The sequence below is a fragment of the Halichoerus grypus genome, chromosome 8 (assembly GCF_964656455.1).
Source record: "Halichoerus grypus chromosome 8, mHalGry1.hap1.1, whole genome shotgun sequence".
Lineage (NCBI taxonomy): Eukaryota > Metazoa > Chordata > Mammalia > Carnivora > Phocidae > Halichoerus > Halichoerus grypus.
This window is the reverse complement of record NC_135719.1, coordinates 81,506,670-81,523,753: the sequence shown is the minus strand read 5'-3', so window position 1 is coordinate 81,523,753 and position 17,084 is coordinate 81,506,670. Positions and strand designations below refer to the sequence as shown.

Below are 17,084 nucleotides of genomic sequence, written 5' to 3'. Positions count from 1 at the left end.
GGGGCACCTGATGCGGGGCTCGATCCCAGGACCCTGGGATCATGACCTGAGCCGAAGGCAGACGCTTAACGACTGAGCCACCCAGTCGCCCCCTGATGCTTCACTCTTAAGCTGACTCTCCCCTCCTCCTACACAGGGAAGCCTCCTGTCACCCCCTTAGCTGAGCCGCCCACCCCTGAAAAAGATGCTCAGAACAAAACTGAACAATTGGGTGAGTTGCTCAACTGGTCCGTTTTCCCTCCATCCCTGCCCCCTATTCCCCGCTCCCCTCCCCCCCATACAGTCTGAGAGGCACAGGGGACATGGCAGTAATCCAGATGCCTGGCAAGGCCCCCTGGGCGCGGGGAGCTGAACTGATGCAAGAAAGGACTCACCAGAGGGAAAGGAGGGGGGGCCCCAAAAAGCTCAAACCTGGCCATCCCGTTAACCTGGGGTTGGCCCCTCTGGGCCTCTTCTCCCTGTACTGAGTGCGGCGTTGTCCTTTCCTGCCTTTTCCCCTTTCCCCAGAGTCCAACACCTACCCTGGAAGCTCTCTGCTACAAATCAGGTCATCTTAAGGGCTGGGGGGTCTAGAAAGGAAGAGGGAGGGCTGTCAGATCTCTTTAATCTCCTCTCCTTTCAGCTTCTGAAGAGGCAGAGAACAAGACTGGCCCTCCAGGAGACAATGCCAACCGGACCACGGTCAGAACTGGGATAACTGGGAAAAGCTGGGGTCGGGGGTCTGGTGTTACTGAGATCTGTTCATATTCTAAAGCCTAAAATTCTCATTGGTAGAGCTTTACACAGAGATTTCAGACTAAAGGTAGACCGAATTTTGGTCAGGCCTGTGACTTATCTGAGAACACCACACTGAGAAACGCCACCTAGGGCCAGTTATGTGTTCAGCACCACACAGGGGGTGGAGCACAGAGGGACAAGGGAGGGCAGGACTTGAGGGAGAAGGGGAGACAGAAGCAGTATTGAGGTAGGAAAGGCTGAAAGCAGGTGGAGGCAAGGCGGAAGACACAAGTGAAGAAATGAAAAGAGAAAGCCCAAACCACAAGACTAGCTGCTGCCCAGCTCACTATTCCTGTCAGGAGCAGAAAGACAACTAGACTGGTCATCTCCAGCAGAAGGCCCTGAGCCTGCAGGGAAGCATCCAGGCACCTCCTTCCTGAGAGTAGAGGCCCCAGCCCAGATGACTGACCCAGATAGCAAACTCTGCAGCTCTCCAAGTCACCTGGCCTCGGGCCTCAGCCTAGGCCAGGCAGGACCTGGGTGGTTTAGCTCTATGGCTCTAAAGTGTTATTCTGAGGGGACTCCCAGCCTGGGTCCTGAGGCGCCACACTGCCCCTCACAGCTCTCCAAATGGGACCTCAGCGCGCAGTATTACTGCATTCCCACAGATGACAGTGCTGGCCAGGCCCTCCTCCTTGCTCCTGTTCGCTCCTGCAGGCCCATTCCAGATGTCTGCTCCTACGGCCGAGGGCATTAAAATGAGCATCTGGATGCCTTTCCTTTCGGGCCATTCCCTCCTCCCAGTTCTTGGGCTTGGACCAGTGGCACCGGCCGGCAGGAGAGGAAGTGAGCCAGGGAGAGAAACTGCAGGCGGGAGGTCAGGCAGTCAGGTGACTAAGGCGGAGACAGGTCCTTCCCTCGGCCCCATCCCTCTGGAGGTGTGGGCGGGAATGCGCCAGCAGAGCCAGGCCAGAATTTTCCTGGGCCGCTGGGGGAGCTGTGGTGTTTGTTTACATTAAGAAGAGGAGAAGGAAAAGAAAGTGGGAGCTGCTAAGCGTCTGGGAGAATGAGCCGGCTTCTGAGCAGACAGGTAGGGAGAGCCCCTCTTCAGGAGACACTCAGATTAGGGACCTCGGAGAGGCAGAGTGGGCAGGGATGAAGGAGCCTCTGGATCCAGATGTGCAGAGGGCAGGGGAGCCATTTCATGGAGAAGACACCGGCAGGGTGGGGGTGGGTAAGAAAAGAAAACTCAATCTGGGGGAGGTAGGTACAAGGCCATACTGTTAGCTGGAGAAGTGAGCAAGGCAGAAGAGATGGGAAAGACAGGCCAAGGAGAGACAGAGGCCAGAACGGAGGGAGAGGCCCGGACAAAGAAGGCGGGCAAGGGCAAGTCTAGCCTAGGCCTTTGTCCCAATCTAAGGGAAACGAGGGAGGAGCCAGCTTCTTGCCTCTCGGTGGATCCCGCGTGATGCCTTGATGCCTTCGTTTGGGGCTCACTCCTCCTAAATTGGGCGTGGGGATCTTGCTGTGTTCACACACACACAGGGCTGGGTGATGGTGGCCCCCCCTTCCCTGACACCTCCTCCACACACCCCACCCCCGTGTGTCCCCAGGTGTTTTGCTGTCCGTACTGCAGCTTCCTGAGCCCAGAGCCCGACCAGGTGAGGGCTCACGCGCTCTCCCAGCACGCAGTGCAGCCCAAGTACAGGTGCCCGCTGTGCCAGGAGCAGCTGGTGGGCCGGCCTGCCCTGCACTTCCACCTCAGCCACCTGCACAATGTGGTGCCCGAGTGTGTGGAGAAGCTGCTGCTTGTGGTGAGTACTGGCTCGGGGAGGACCCAACCAGGAGGCCCCGTTCGGGCCGGGTAGGAGGGGAAGAAAAGGCAGGGGTGTCTAGGCAGGTGTGTGCGTGGCGGGGAGGGTGGTGGTGAGGAAGCAGCATTTCACAGGTTCGAGGGGGTTTTAGTGTTGGGGGGAAACTTAGAGCTTGCCTCTGCTCGCCGGTGAGGGAGCTCAGGGTTTCCTTCATTTCCATTAAGTCCAGACAAGAGCTGCTTCACAGCAGGCACAGGCTGCAGCACGGGAAGAGCAGAGGTTAGGGGGCGCGAGTCCAGGATGAGGGTGGAGGCTGGACAGGGGCTGGGCACAGGGCGGGAGCAGGTGCAAAGCAGGGCGTCCGGAGTAGGGGGGTGGGGGGGCGGGCAGTCACTGGGCTCTCTTCCATTACAGGCCACAACTGTAGAGATGACCTTTACAACCAAAGTGCTGCCTGGGCCCACTCTGTGCCCGCTGGGGGATGCCCCAGAGCCCCCTGCTCCCCCAGAGCCTGTGCCCAGCAGAGAACAGGGAGCAGGTAAGAATGGGGACGGCACACCTGCCAAGGTGGCAGGAAAAGGGGACCTGGGCTCCACATTCCAAGAGGGTCTGAAGACACCCGAGGCAAGGACCAGTTGCCCTAGACATTGAGTGGGTGGGGTCTGACTTCAGACAAAGTTCCCGTCTCACGGCACCCTTCTCTCTCCCTCAGAAGGCCCTCACCTGACCCCCGAAGCCAGTCCTGATCCTCTTCCTGAGCCTCCCCCGCCCTCAGCCGAGGCCCCAGACAAGCCCCCGGGAAGCCCTGATCGATCCCCTTCTCCAGCCCCATCTCCAGCCCCTCGGCCTGATGCCCCAGTGGAAGAAGTGGCCCCTCCACCCACCGTGGCTGAGGAGGAAGAGGGCAGTGTCGGGGAGCCCCGCCCTGCAGAGCCCGCTCCAGCTGACTCTCGCCACCCTCTGACCTATCGGAAGACCACCAACTTTGCCCTGGACAAGTTTCTTGACCCTGCCCGGCCCTATAAGTGCACTGTGTGTAAGGAGTCCTTCACGCAGAAGAATATCCTCCTAGTCCATTACAACTCTGTTTCCCACCTGCACAAGATGAAGAAGGCTGCCATTGACCCATCCGGCCCTGCCCGAGGAGAGGCGGGCGCCGCGCCTCCCACTGCTGCCGCCACAGACAAGCCCTTCAAGTGCACGGTCTGCCGAGTCTCCTACAACCAGAGCTCCACCCTGGAGATCCACATGCGCTCAGTTCTGCACCAGACTCGATCTCGGGGGACCAAGACTGACGCCAAGGCTGAGGGGCCAGAGCGGGGCCAAGAAGAGCCCAAGGAGGGCGAGACGGAAGGGGAGGTGGGCACTGAGAAGAAGGGCCCTGACCCTGGTGGCTTCACCTCTGGGTTGCCCTTCCTGTCGCCTCCCCCACCTCCCTTGGACCTGCACCGCTTCCCAGCCCCCCTCTTCACCCCACCAGTCCTGCCCCCCTTCCCTCTGGTGCCCGAATCACTGCTTAAGCTCCAGCAGCAACAGCTGCTTCTGCCCTTCTACCTCCATGACCTCAAGGTGGGGCCCAAGCTGGCACTGGCTGGGCCTGCACCCCTACTAGCTGCCGCCCCTCCTCCCCCGCCCCTGCCACCCAAGGCTGAGCTGGCCGAGCGGGAGTGGGAGCGGCCCCCCACGGCAGAAGAGGGGAATGAGGCAGGGCCCGCCTCACCCCCCACCTCAACGCCCAACGAAGCAGCCCGCACTGCAGCCAAAGCCCTTCTAGAAAACTTTGGCTTTGAGCTGGTGATCCAGTACAACGAAGGAAAGCAGGCTGTGCCCCCTCCCCCGACGCCCCCCCCACCAGAGGCCCTGGGGGGTGGGGACAAGCTGGCCTGTGGGGCCTGTGGGAAACTCTTCTCCAATATGCTTATCCTCAAGACACACGAGGAGCACGTCCACCGCCGATTTCTGCCCTTTGAGGCCCTGAGCCGTTATGCTGCTCAGTTTCGAAAGAGCTACGACAGCCTATACCCACCCCCTGCAGAGCCCCCCAAACCTCCTGATGGGTCCCTGGATTCACCAGCTCCCCAACTGGGCCCCCCATTCCTGGTCCCGGAGTCTGAGGCAGGGGGGACCCGTCCCTCTGAGGAGCGTAGCCGGGCAGGACGCTGGCCCCCAGAGGAGGAAGAAGGCTCCAGAGGGAATGTGCCTCCCCTAGTGCCTGCAGGCCGCAGGTTCTCCAGAACCAAGTTCACAGAGTTCCAGACCCAAGCCCTGCAGTCTTTCTTTGAGACCAGTGCCTACCCCAAGGATGGAGAGGTGGAGCGGCTCGCAAGTCTCCTGGGCCTGGCTAGCCGTGTGGTGGTTGTGTGGTTCCAGAATGCCCGCCAGAAAGCACGCAAAAATGCCATCGAGGGTGGGCCTGTGCCGACCGGAGGAGCCAACGGGGGAGCCTCTGGCTGCAGGCGCTGCCAGGCCACCTTCTCCTGCGTTTTCGAGTTGGTGCGGCACCTCAAGAAATGCTATGACGACCAGCCCCCTGAAGAGGAGGAGGAAGAGGCAGAGCGAGGGGAAGAGGAGGAAGAGGTAGAGGAGGAGGATGCAGAGGAGGAACAGAGCCTGGAACCCCCCGCAGGGCCTGAGGGTCCCTCACCAGAGCCCCTGCACAGGGAAGAGCTGAGCCAAGCAGAGGCAACAAAGCCAGGAGGCAAAGAACCTGAAGGGAGGGCCCCTCCCTCACCTTCCCGGGTCCACACTTGTGACCAGTGCACCATGTCTTTCCCCAGCCAAGACCTCCTGACCAGTCACCGGCGGCTACACTTCCTGCCGTCCGTGCAGCCCAGTGCGGCCCAGCACCTCCTGGATCTGCCCTTGCTGGTGTTTGGGGAGCGAAGCCCCCTGGTGGCAGGCACTCCGCCGGCGCCAGGGCCTCCACTCAAACGGAAGCACGAGGAGGGCAGCCTGTCCCCGACAGGCAGTGAAGCAGGGGGGGGAGGGGAGGGCGAGCCCCCCCGGGACAAGCGCCTGCGCACCACCATCCTGCCGGAGCAGCTGGAGATCCTGTACCGCTGGTACATGCAAGACTCCAACCCGACACGCAAGATGCTCGACTGCATCTCTGAGGAGGTGGGGCTCAAGAAGCGAGTGGTGCAGGTCTGGTTCCAGAACACCAGGGCCCGGGAGAGGAAAGGCCAATTTCGAAGCACCCCTGGGGCGGTGCCCAACCCAACATCCAAGCCCCCCATCACGTCTGCCCCTGCAGCCTTCCCCAAGTTCAACCTCTTGTTGGGCAAGGTAGATGATGGGACTGGGAGGGAGGCCTCAAAGCGGGAAGCACCTGCTTTTCCCTACCCCCCGGTTACCCCTGCCGCCGGGCCCCTCCCTTTTCTACCACCTGGGAAAGAGGCCACCACCCCAACACCAGAGCCACCGCTACCTCTCCCACCTCCCCCTCCACCCGGTGAGGAAGAGGGTGCAGAGGAGCCGGCTAAAGCTTCTCCAGAGAGCGAGGCTTGCAGTCCATCTGCCGGGGATCTCAGCGATTCGTCTGCTTCCAGTCTGGCCGAACCAGAGTCCCCTGGGGCTGGAGGAAGCAGTGGAGGAACAGGAAGTGGGGCTGGGGTTCCAGATGGGATGGGGCAGCGGCGCTACAGGACCCAGATGAGCAGCCTGCAGTTGAAGATCATGAAAGCCTGCTACGAAGCCTACCGTACCCCAACCATGCAGGAGTGTGAGGTGCTGGGGGAGGAGATTGGGCTGCCCAAGAGAGTCATCCAGGTCTGGTTCCAGAATGCTCGTGCCAAGGAAAAGAAGGCCAAGCTGCAGGGGGCAGCGGTTGGCGGGGCTGGGGGCAGCAGTGAGGGCCCCTTGGGAGCCCAGCGCACTGACTGTCCCTACTGCGACGTCAAGTATGATTTCTATGTCTCCTGCCGAGGCCATCTCTTTTCACGCCAGCACCTGGCCAAACTCAAAGAGGCAGTCCGAGCCCAGCTGAAGAGTGAAAGCAAGTGCTACGACTTGGCCCCAGCACCCGAGGCAGCCCCGGCTCCCAAGGCCACACCTGCCGCCACACCTGCCTCTCTGCCCCTCGGGGCTGCCCCAGCCTTGCCTCGCCTGGCCCCGGTCCTCTTGTCTGGCCCAGCTCTGGCCCAGCCCCCACTGGGCAGCTTAGCTCCTTTCAGTTCAGGTGAGTGGGCAGTTGGGAGGGGTTGAACTTCAGAGAGCCATCTCTCTCTAATGACATGCCCCTTTTTCCTACTTGACTCTCCCCACCTCCAGCCTCTGGTGGCCTCCCTTAGTTTCAGGCTCTTGGGGGCGGGGGGAGAGAAGGGAGGGAAGGGCGCGTGGCAGCTAGGTGGTGGGAGTGGGCAAGGGTGTGGCTGGAGGTGGCCTACAGCAGGAAGGATGACAGGCCAGGAGGTGGCTAATCCTTCATCACTCCTTTCATCTTCCTAGGCCCTGCAGCCTCCTCTGGCCTCCTCGGCCTCGCCACTTCAGTCCTGCCTGCTACCGCAGTGGTCCAGACTGCTGGCCCAGGCTGCCCCTTACCTCAGAGACCTGTGCCCGAGCAAACTAACACCTCCCCAGCAGGCACCGCTGACCCTGCCCCAGGCCCCCCTCCTGAGCCCTCTGGGGACAAGGTCTCTGGTGAGCGAAAGCCAGTTGCAGCCCCCACCAACTCCTCCACTGACGCCCTCAAGAACCTCAAAGCACTGAAGGCTACTGTCCCAGCCCTCTTGGGGGGCCAATTCCTGCCCTTCCCATTGCCCCCCGCAGGGGGGGCGACACCACCAGCTGTCTTTGGCCCCCAGTTGCAGGGGGCCTACTTCCAACAGCTCTACGGCATGAAGAAGGGGCTATTTCCCATGAACCCCATGATACCTCAGACCCTCATCGGACTGCTCCCCAACGCCCTCCTCCAGCCACCACCCCAGCCCCCTGAGCCCACAGCCACAGCGCCTCCAAAGCCTCCCGAACTGGCTGCTCCAGGGGAGGGGGAGGCCGGGGAGGCTGACGAGCTGCTGTCAGGCAGCGCCGGCATCTCCACCGTGGACGTGACCCACCGCTATCTGTGCCGCCAGTGCAAGACGGCATTTGATGGGGAGGCGCCAGCCACGGCTCACCAGAGATCCTTCTGCTTCTTTGGGCGGGGCCCTGGGGGTTCTGTGCCCCCCCCGCTGCGGGTGCCCATCTGCACCTACCACTGCCTGGCGTGTGAGGTGCTGCTGAGTGGGCACGAAGCCCTGGCCTCCCACCTGCGCTCCTCGGCCCACCGGCGCAAGGCGGCCCCACCCCCAGGGGGCCCACCCATCACCATCACCAACGCCGCCACAGCCGCCACGGCTGCTGTGGCTTTTGCCAAAGAGGAAGCAAGATTACCTCACACGGACTCCAACCCAAAAACTACTACTACCTCTACACTTCTAGCTTTATAAACAGATAAACCAAGATGGGGGGAGAGGGGAGGGCCTCAGGGCCCCCTCCCTTACCCCAAGGGGTGTTTGGTGGGAGCTCACATCCCTCACCCCGACCCTCGGCCCCGCCCACCTCACGGGACTCTTTCAGTTCCCACCCTCAGTGGGCTTCACACGCCCCGCCTCCGGCAGAGTCCTGCCTCCGCTCCCCTGCCCCCCCCCCCCCCAGCCCGGCCCCCAGACACGCTGCTCCTCCTCTGCGGCTCCTTGCCCCACGTCTGTGCGCACACCCATCTCATCATCCTGACAGTCCGCTCATCTCTGCCCTGCCCACCACACACGAGGTCTATCCTTGAATCCATCTTCCACTACCTTATTCCCACTGGATTCATCCCCCAACACAGTCAACCCCCGCAAACACACATATGTCAGCCCATGCTGTTCACTGACTGAGAAAACACCAAAAAAAAAAAAAAAAACGGAAAAGAAGAAAGTTAAAAGAAAACCCAAGACAAAGAAGGGGGAAGGAAAACAAACTGCTACTCCCCCTTCTCTCTCCCTACCCCCTTGTCTAGAGCGCCACACAGCTCACAAACTTTCCAAATACCCAGTTGGCTCCCAAGGCTGGAGCCTGGGATGGGCAGGGAGCCCACAAAACTCTAACCAAACTGGAGGTTGGCAGGGGGAGAAGTGCTCAGTTCACTCTCCCCACACCCCTCCCTCCTAACCCTCTCCTCGCCTGACCAGGAGCCCCTGCGGCCTGGACTCTAGGGGAAGCCGCCGCCAGGAACCTCTCTGCCAACCCCCACCCTGCACCCTGGGAACTGCAGTAACTTATTCTCAAAGGCTTTAAACACAGAGATCCTTTCAGCAGCCGTGGGCCCGCCCCTTGTCCCAGCCCTGCCATGTGGGGGTCCAGCCTCTGGGACCGGCACTGCCCACCAACGGCAAATCCAAAGTTCTTTTAAAAAAACTGAAACACACACACAACCAAAAAAAAAAAGAGAGAGCGAGCATGCACGCACATGTGCACGGGAGAGAGATGGAGACAGAGGAATGAACTAAAGTAAAACATAAACTTGGAAAATACAGAAAAAAAACTGCAAACTCTCCCATCAAACAAGTGTTTGTTTGTTTGTTTTCCTGTTTGTGTCTCTTTCCCCTCACGTTAAGGGTTTCTTTAAACCGCTAGTCTTGGAAAGAGCAAATGGCTTTAAGTCCTTGCATGGGTATGGTGATCCTTGGGACAGAAAGCCATGCAGCCTGGCGCTGGCCGTACCCAGCTTCCAAAGCCGGGGCTGGCCATGGGGAGGAGAGCCTGGAGACTGGGGAGGGACCTACCTTTGCCCCCTGAGTTGAGTATCAGGACTGCTAACACCCCTTTGTTCCCAGCCGCTAGTTAGAAAAGTCAGTGTTGTCAAACATCTTGGCGGTCCCAGGAAGAAAGGGGTGGACAGGACTGTGTGGTTTCTGAATCTTGGGTATACTTCCCTTTCCTACAGCTAACCACTATTTCCTCCCATTCACTTCTTTCACAAACCCCAACTTCTATTTCCATGTCCAGTGGCCCCTTCACATTCCTGGTCACTTGAAATCCTTGCCTTTGCAGGGACCCTTGTTCCGCACCTGTGTTCTTCCCTCCTCCTCTGCCCTTGCCCTTCCTCCCACCAGTAAGCAGCAGCTGCTGGGGGCACCACCCAAAGAGTCAGAGGCTGTCTGGGAGGGCCCTGGGGCTCTGGAGCTGAGGACAGCTCAGGGGGTGGGTGGGCAAGGCAATGACCGAAGCACAAGGCGAATCTCTGACAGAGTGCTATCGCCAAGGGAAACCAATGAAAGGAATGAGCTAGAAGAGGGTTCCCCACCTCTAACCTCATTGTTTCTGCCAGCATCAGGTGGTGACCCCAAAGCCCAGCTGAAGTGGCACAAGGTAGAAAAGCAGGTGTTTTATTTCAGCAAAGAAAAGCCTGCAAAAGCTCCCAGTCCTCCAGTTTCTGCTACCGCCCTTGCCCAGGCTTGGGCGGGGGTGGCGGGGGGGGGGGGTCCCCTCTCAAGGTATTCTCCTTGCAGACTTTCTCCTTTAGGGCTTCTTCCACTACCATCATCCATTTAATATGTGCACACAGTTCAGTCAGCCCTGGGATTTCCACTTCCTGGCCTGTCACTCTGCCCATGAACATGTTAATACCGAAGCAGAGACTTATGTGCCGAAAAGATGGGAAAATCGCCGAGTCCCTAGTGCCCACATGTTCTGTGAACCTCACTTCTGATCCAATCCATTTCTCAAATTAAGAGCTCCAACTCTAGCCAACCAGGGAAGGGGGGAAGCAGTCCTTCAGTGATGCCAGTTATAAATGCAGGCCCTTCCGTGCTGGTGCTCTTGCCACCACACTTCCTGCCTCTCAGCCTCTCCTCTGTCCCTCCCTTCCTATCCTTTTCTTTTCCCATTGAAACTCTGTGTATAAGACTATTTTCTTAGCAGCACGTGTAGGGGGAAAGAAGCTTTTTCACTCTGTGCTTTCAGGGAATGTGATTTGTGTGTAAAAGTTGAAAACAAAACAAAAATTAGAAAGAAAGATAGGAGGGAAAGAGGAAACATTTTAAAGAAAACTGGGGCAAACGCCTGGTAGGGGATGATTAGAGGCGTGGTGGTGTACATTTTTAGGAGTTTACAACCAGGACAGATTGGCTGTTGTTTGAACTGTGAATATTTTTACCAGGAGTTAACATAGCCAGAAATCCCTTCTCTGCCTCCTCCTGCCCTCCGGCCTGTTCCCTTACATGGGGACACCCTGGTCTAGAGACATCGTGTACATGCACAGCAGGGGACAGGAGCTGATTCTAAGCCACTGTCCTTACCAGGAGCCCTGTAACTTGAGAAATAAGAGTCTGGCTGACTGTGGAGTCAGGTCTGCCACTCCATGTTCCCAGTGACTGGAAGCCTTCCTCCCCAATCCCATTCTCAGACCAGAAGTCCCCACAGCTCCGCTCCTGCTTCAGAGATGCTCAGTGGGCTGTTCTGGTGGAAGGAAGGCCAGGTCGTCAGGCCCTATGCAGAATGCTAGAGGCGAACACCAGGTCACCCTGGGTAAACCCTGTTGCTTCTCCTGAGGAGGAGACCCAACTTAAAACGCCTGGCACATCAACATCTATCTTGAAATACAGGCCCCACCCCAACAATCCTAAAGTGAGCTTAAATCCATGGCTCCTAATATTGGTCTTCCACGGCCTGGAGCAAAGGCCTAGGGTTTCTGACATACATGGGCCCTAAGGCATCCAAATTCTGGCCTAGCCTACTTACTGCTAGGATCAGTACCAGGAGACAGGAGGTGGAAGGGAGCTTGGCTGTTTTTGCACTAAACCAGAATCAGTGTGGCGACGGCTTCAGGTACCCCATTCTCAACTAGGAACAAAACTCAGAGTCTTCTGGAAGAATATGAGAAAATCTAAAGCTGCAGCAGCCGAATGGGGCAGTCTGCAGTAGAGCCACAAAAAGAAACCCTTCTTCCCTCAACCCTCTATCCCTTTCTACATTACAGAAGCATGCACAAGAACCAAGAAAGCCAAGTATTCCAGACCCAGTAGCACCCATCTGCTTAATTCCTTCTATCTGTTAATTTCCTTCTATTTGTTCCTTAGCCACTTATAGGGCTTACAGATCACCAATTCCCCAAACCTCCACCAGCCTGGTTGCTTTAAGGCACATTTTCTCATCCAAACATTCATCCCTGTATAGAAATTCACACCTGAAATACAGAGCTCTGTGTATATAACTGCCCCAATGAAACAAGCACGCACACTGTCAGCAACCAGCAGGGCCAGGCAGAGAGAGCTATGGGGATACACACATGCCAGCAAGGATGGGCCCCATGGGTACAGAGGCGCAAGGGATATGCCCCCAGCCCTATCACCTACACTTCCCATAAGTACAACCAGCCTCCAGGACATATTCATTTTCTTCACATCCAACAGTAGGTGAGAATAACTTATAAACAGTCAGGGGAAATGTAACCTATTACATCAGGAAGGGTGACCAAATGTTGCAATCCATGGGGAAAGGACCTTCCATTCCTCTGCATTGTGACACTGGGGAGAGGAGAGGTAGAAGAGAAACCAGGAGGAAACTTTTGGGAAAACTCCTGGAAACAGGAATAAACTGGGCTGGGACCCTGTGTTATAGGGCCTTTCTCTTTAGGCTGCAATGAGGAGCTCAACCCACCAGCTGGGAGCAACTAGTGAGAAACTTGTAAGCCCCGAGGATGTCCTTGAGGACTAAGGAAGAAATGCTCCAATGCCAAGGAGGCCCTTTCTACAAGAAGGGCTACAGACCCAGTCTGCAGGACTATAGCTTGGATACCTTGTGAAAAGGGCAGATGAAAGAAAAACCAGAGGACATTCATAGAAGATCTAGACCGTGGTTCATAAAGTCTGGAGAAAGATGGGAAGTGACCCCCAGGGAAAGCCTCCAGGGCGAGACTATACTTTATGGGAGGAACGTGAAATTAGGTGAGGACCCACCCTGTCATTCTCCATCATACAGAGGGCCCAGACAACCTTCCACACAAAGGATAGGCAAGGGGTAAATGGCATTGTTCCCTGTCAGTAGTCTGAGCCTGGTGTTTCCTGCAGCTCTCCAGCCACAGAGAGGTGTCTGGTTAGAAACTAGTGTGGAAGCAGGCTGATTTTAAGTGGACCAGAAGGAAGGTGATGGGGAAAGGTGACCCAGTATTGACTTTTTTTTTTTTTAAGTAATCTCTACACCCAATGTGGGACTCAAACTCATGACCCCAAGTTCAAAAGTCAGATGCTCCACCAACTGAGCCAGCCAGGCGCCCCCCTGGGGTTGACTCTTAATCTTACCAACCACCACACACACACTTTTACACAAACAATGACTAAAACACTGGAAGAGGTAATCAGTAGGAACTCAGCATGCCCTACATCCACAGTCCTTCCCTGATATCCAACCTCATACCATGGCTTTTCAACTGGACTTGACTGACCCACTCTGTGCTCATTCCCACCAAGTGCTCAAACAACAGCCTCATTTGCATCTTGCTAGGTATCCACAGTAGGCTAGGCCCTGTACTCTGTCCACCCCTCCTTCCACTACCCAGGACCCAGACCTGTCTCCAAGAAGAAGTATAATTAGGACTCATCCTGTACCGAGCTACAGAATCCACACAAATCTTACTGGACCACAGAGAGCCATCTCCCGGCTGTGCTCCTAACCTAGTGGTTCTCAATGGTGAAGCTTCAAAAACACAGGGCAGCCAACCATCAGAATTTGGAAGTGTTCCGTAAGGCGAGAGGCATGGTTCTGACAAGCTAAATCTGCCTGATTTGACTTCACAATCTGTCCAACTGCTCCTACCCACAACACACTGACACCCATCTCACAACACACAGACCACAGGCATGACAGCATAAGACATGCCTGTGGTTGGGGAAGAAGAAGAAAGATGCACAGGCCTAGAGAAATCAGACTAGGTTAACTGTCCTACCGTGACTGCCGCATCTTAGAACAGTCTCTCAAAGTTCTGTCTACCTGCAGCGCGGTCACCCGAGTGCTGGCTTAAAATGCACATTTCTGAACCACACTTCGGATTCGCTGAATCAGAAACTCCTGAAGTGATCCCATGCTCTCTGGAGTTCAAGAACCCCTGATTTGGGCTGCTCAGCCCATATACATCTGTGACCTGCCCCCTCGCTCTCCAGCACCCAGGCCCAACCCTGCTCCACCAGGGGGTACCACCAGGGGCCTAGCATCACCTCAGGTTTGTCTTCTTCATTACTCTGCCTTCACCCCCACCTCCGCCATCTGGGAAATCTGACCGTGTCTTCTGCTTACATTGGCTGTTCTTGAACAGGAGAAAAGAAACATTGTCCACTCACCCATTTGGCTGAGTGTCTCCCTGCTTTTTCCTCTGCTGTGGAAACCATCTCCCCTCTTCTGAAGTTGGCATCCACTTCCAGAAATGCTGAAACCAGAGCTCCCCCAACCCTAAGCAGCTCAGTCCAGCACGGCTATGGCTTGACTTCCCTCTGGGCAGGTCCTGTCCTCCATCAGAGCCACCCAGTCCCCCTCAACATCACCCAGAGCCAAATCTTCTACCTGAGTCTCTTCCTAGTTACTAATCCACGGCTTCTGGCTAGGAAGGAAAGCCCATCCTACTAGAAGTTCTTCCAGATGGAGGCCCAAGGTCCAGTTTTGTGGCACTGCCAAGGGCACTGCCCCTGAAGGCATAGGGGTGGTCTCTGTCATCACAGATGCTGGGGACTCCCCTCCTAAGAGCCTTCCTTTTTATGAGGGCTTATTGCTGATTTGTGGTTTCCCTTCCAGGGGTGGACTTCAAAGACATGGATATTTATCCAAATTCTACCTAACTGGGGTGCCATTGAGAAATTCCGAAACACTGTATCTCCCCTAACAGTCTTTCTGGAAGGACAAGCCCCAGGTGCCTTTGTCTTCCTTATACCTGCCTACCTCTCTAGGCCTAGAGCACCTCTTCATTTTTCTAGGACTGTTATTGAATATGGGCCTTCTAACAAGGGAGAAAGAACTGATTCATCTCAACCACAGCTCAGCCAATCACAAGGCAGATGAAATGCATACAGGCGCAAACCACCCCACTACCCAGCAGCAAGGCTGGAGGGTCCCTCCTTCCCACTTCTCTTCCAATCTCTTCTGGCACTGGCTTTGTGACAACACAGCTGGCTGGCCTCTCTCCAGCTCTCATTCACCCTGACGGTATTTTTTTCTGTCCCCACTGCCCAGAGAGGTGTACAGGTCACTGGCCTGGAGCCTTGGATTTGGCTTCTTGCCTGTGCCCTTGTCCCTGTGTGCTCCAGCTTCCCTCGCGATAGCTGCTCACACACTGAGTGTGGTAGCAGCTGACTCCCTTTCCCGGGGGCAGTGAGGTAGGAGGGCGGGGGGTGTCTAGTTGGGGTTGGCTGGAGTACTGATGCAGCGAGCTGTTGAGGGTCCCGTCTCGTGCCACCCCCCAACCCAGAGCTCCGCCTGATGCCCGGCCTGCCTGTGTGCGCCGCCCCCTCTCTCTCTGCCGCCAAGTGGCGGTCGTGAGCATGTCTGGCGGCTTTGGGTTTGCCGCAGTGCCAGGATCTGAGACGCTGTTCACGTGCCAGTGCAGCACCGCCAAGCGTGGCGGCATCTAGCTGGTTGGGTGCCAAGCAGTAGGACCCAGATGGTGATAGAGAGATGAAAGAGGGGTGGAGGGGAGGGAGGGGGAGGAGAGGAAGGCACCAGGGAGAAAATCAGATACCTCACTTGTTAGAGTGCAAAGTCCAAATGGGATCCCCAGAAAGGTGCCCTTCCCATTCTAGATCGGAGCTCAGCAAGCAGGCCCCACCCCCGCCCTCAGCACGCTCGCGCAGGGACATACGCAGACCAGGCAAGAGGAGCTGGCCATCTTCAGCAGGAAACTGGCCGGGGGCCAGACAGGACTGCCAGCGTTCTCCATCCTTCTTCCTTGGGGTCTTGGCAATGGCGCGCTTCCTCCTTTGTGTCCTCATGCCTCTCTCCCTCTGCTGCTCCACTCCCCATGCCTAAGAGGGAACAGGAAGGAGGCCCTGGCAGAAAAAAGTCTGTTCTCCCAAACAACTCACACACACACACACACACACACACACACACACACACACACACTCTCCAACATCTCACCTCCCTTCGCACCCCTGGCACAGCCACCCTCTCAAGCAGATTGGCAAGAGGCACGGCCACCCTCCTCCATGCCACACAATGCCAGAGCCTGTGCCCGGCTCCTCAGGCAGCGCCAGCACCCATGGCCTCACGCCCATGTCTCCCTGCTTTTCATGTAGGGCCGGACTGCCGGCCCCGAGGAGCTCTCCCCAGGGAGCAGTGGCACAGTCCCTCGTCCTGGCTCTTAGACACTTTCTGGGCACTTCCCTGGCTACTCTTTCCCCCACTTTACTTTCCCAGACCGGAAGAAGGCTGACTACCCCCTAGTCCCACCGTTTCTCAGAGCTGAGCTCCAGAGGGACAGCGACATCATTAGCATACCCCTGCCCCTCCTCTCTGCCTCCTGGGCCCCTGTTCCCAAGGCGCCAGCTCGGGCACCGGCCTGACGGGGGTGATGCCAATGGCTCCAGGGCGGCGGTCCTCCTCTCAGAGCCCCGGGGCTCCTGCTGCCCCACCCCCACCCGACTCCTCCCATCTCCGCGGGCACAAGGGTGGCAGCTGCAGTGCCCACGCCTGGAAGCAGGCAGCACGAAGCAACCCATGCACTTGCTTCTGCCCTCCCGGGCCCCGACCCTCTCCCCTCCTTCTGCCACTCCATCCCTCTGTCCTCCTGGTTGGACACTAGATTGGCCAGCGCAGTGCCAACCCCCACCCGTGCCCAGGAGGCTCACATACAGCACGCGCTTCTGCGTACATGTACACGCGCACACACACACACGTACACGCACACGGCCCCACGAGTGCCAGGCAGCGGTGGCAGACACACAGCAATGCATAGTGACGGGTATACCCGAGGAGGCAGCCCGATTCGGCACCTGATCCAGCACCCGTTTGGGATTGGGTGGGTAGGCGGGCGGGCAGGCGGGCGGAGGGGTGATGAAGGCAGACGATGGCCCTAGGTTGGCAGCCGATAGAGCTGGGAGAATGGAGGGAACAGATGCTCTTTGCCCAGCCTCCCTCCCTCCCTCTTGGAGATCAGTGCCAAGCTGGGGGGATGGGGAGAGGGGAGGATGGGGGAAGGGTGGCATTTGGAAAGCTGGCAGGCGGGGGGTGGGGGGTGAGGGGGTAGGGGGGGCTGGGTCCGCCCAGGCTGGGCCGTGCCGGCACTGGCTGCCGCCTCTCCACTCTGCCATCTGTCTCGCTTCTCTCCCCACCCCCTTTCTCTCTCTCTCTCTCCTTCATCCACAGCACACCGAAAAGAAAACAGGGTCCTCATTCCGCCCACCCCCAACCTCTGCCAGACCCCTTCGCCTCCTCCCCACAACTCACCACACCATACCACCACCAAGCCATCTGTGCTCTCTCCTCCTGGCTCGGTCACCTTCTTTCACTCGCCTTCGCCCTCATACCAAAACAGGTGCAATGCTTTAAAAATATATATACACATATATTTTAAAAAGGAACTTAAAAAAAAACCCCACAATTTTCTTT

The 17,084-nt window shown here is 57.4% G+C and overlaps 1 protein-coding gene and 1 long non-coding RNA gene across 4 annotated transcripts in view; one reads left to right on the top strand and one right to left on the bottom strand.

Moving 5' to 3' along the window:
* Nucleotides 1-8,657, top strand: part of ZFHX2 (zinc finger homeobox 2) — a 28,765-nt gene extending 20,108 nt beyond the window's left edge. Inside the window, exons 5-10 of the mRNA XM_036114765.2 lie at nucleotides 137-211; nucleotides 623-681; nucleotides 2,331-2,531; nucleotides 2,946-3,069; nucleotides 3,244-6,708; nucleotides 6,978-8,657. Coding sequence (XP_035970658.2) covers nucleotides 137-211; nucleotides 623-681; nucleotides 2,331-2,531; nucleotides 2,946-3,069; nucleotides 3,244-6,708; nucleotides 6,978-7,957 — 4,904 coding nt within the window. The 3' untranslated portion in view covers nucleotides 7,958-8,657. The remainder of the gene's footprint in view (nucleotides 1-136; nucleotides 212-622; nucleotides 682-2,330; nucleotides 2,532-2,945; nucleotides 3,070-3,243; nucleotides 6,709-6,977) is intronic.
* Nucleotides 1-17,084, bottom strand: part of LOC118550100 (uncharacterized) — a 29,439-nt gene that overhangs the window by 2,002 nt on the left and 10,353 nt on the right. Inside the window, exons 3-7 of one of the 3 annotated variants that reach the window (XR_013440628.1) lie at nucleotides 16,923-17,018; nucleotides 15,337-15,499; nucleotides 4,827-6,105; nucleotides 3,627-3,834; nucleotides 2,513-2,788 (exon numbers count right to left, since the gene is read on the bottom strand). This is a non-coding gene — a long non-coding RNA (uncharacterized LOC118550100). Of the gene's footprint in view, nucleotides 1-2,512; nucleotides 2,789-3,626; nucleotides 3,835-4,826; nucleotides 6,106-15,336; nucleotides 15,500-16,922; nucleotides 17,019-17,084 lie in introns of those variants that run through there. The other 2 variants (XR_013440629.1, XR_013440627.1) reach the window with 2 other exon arrangements.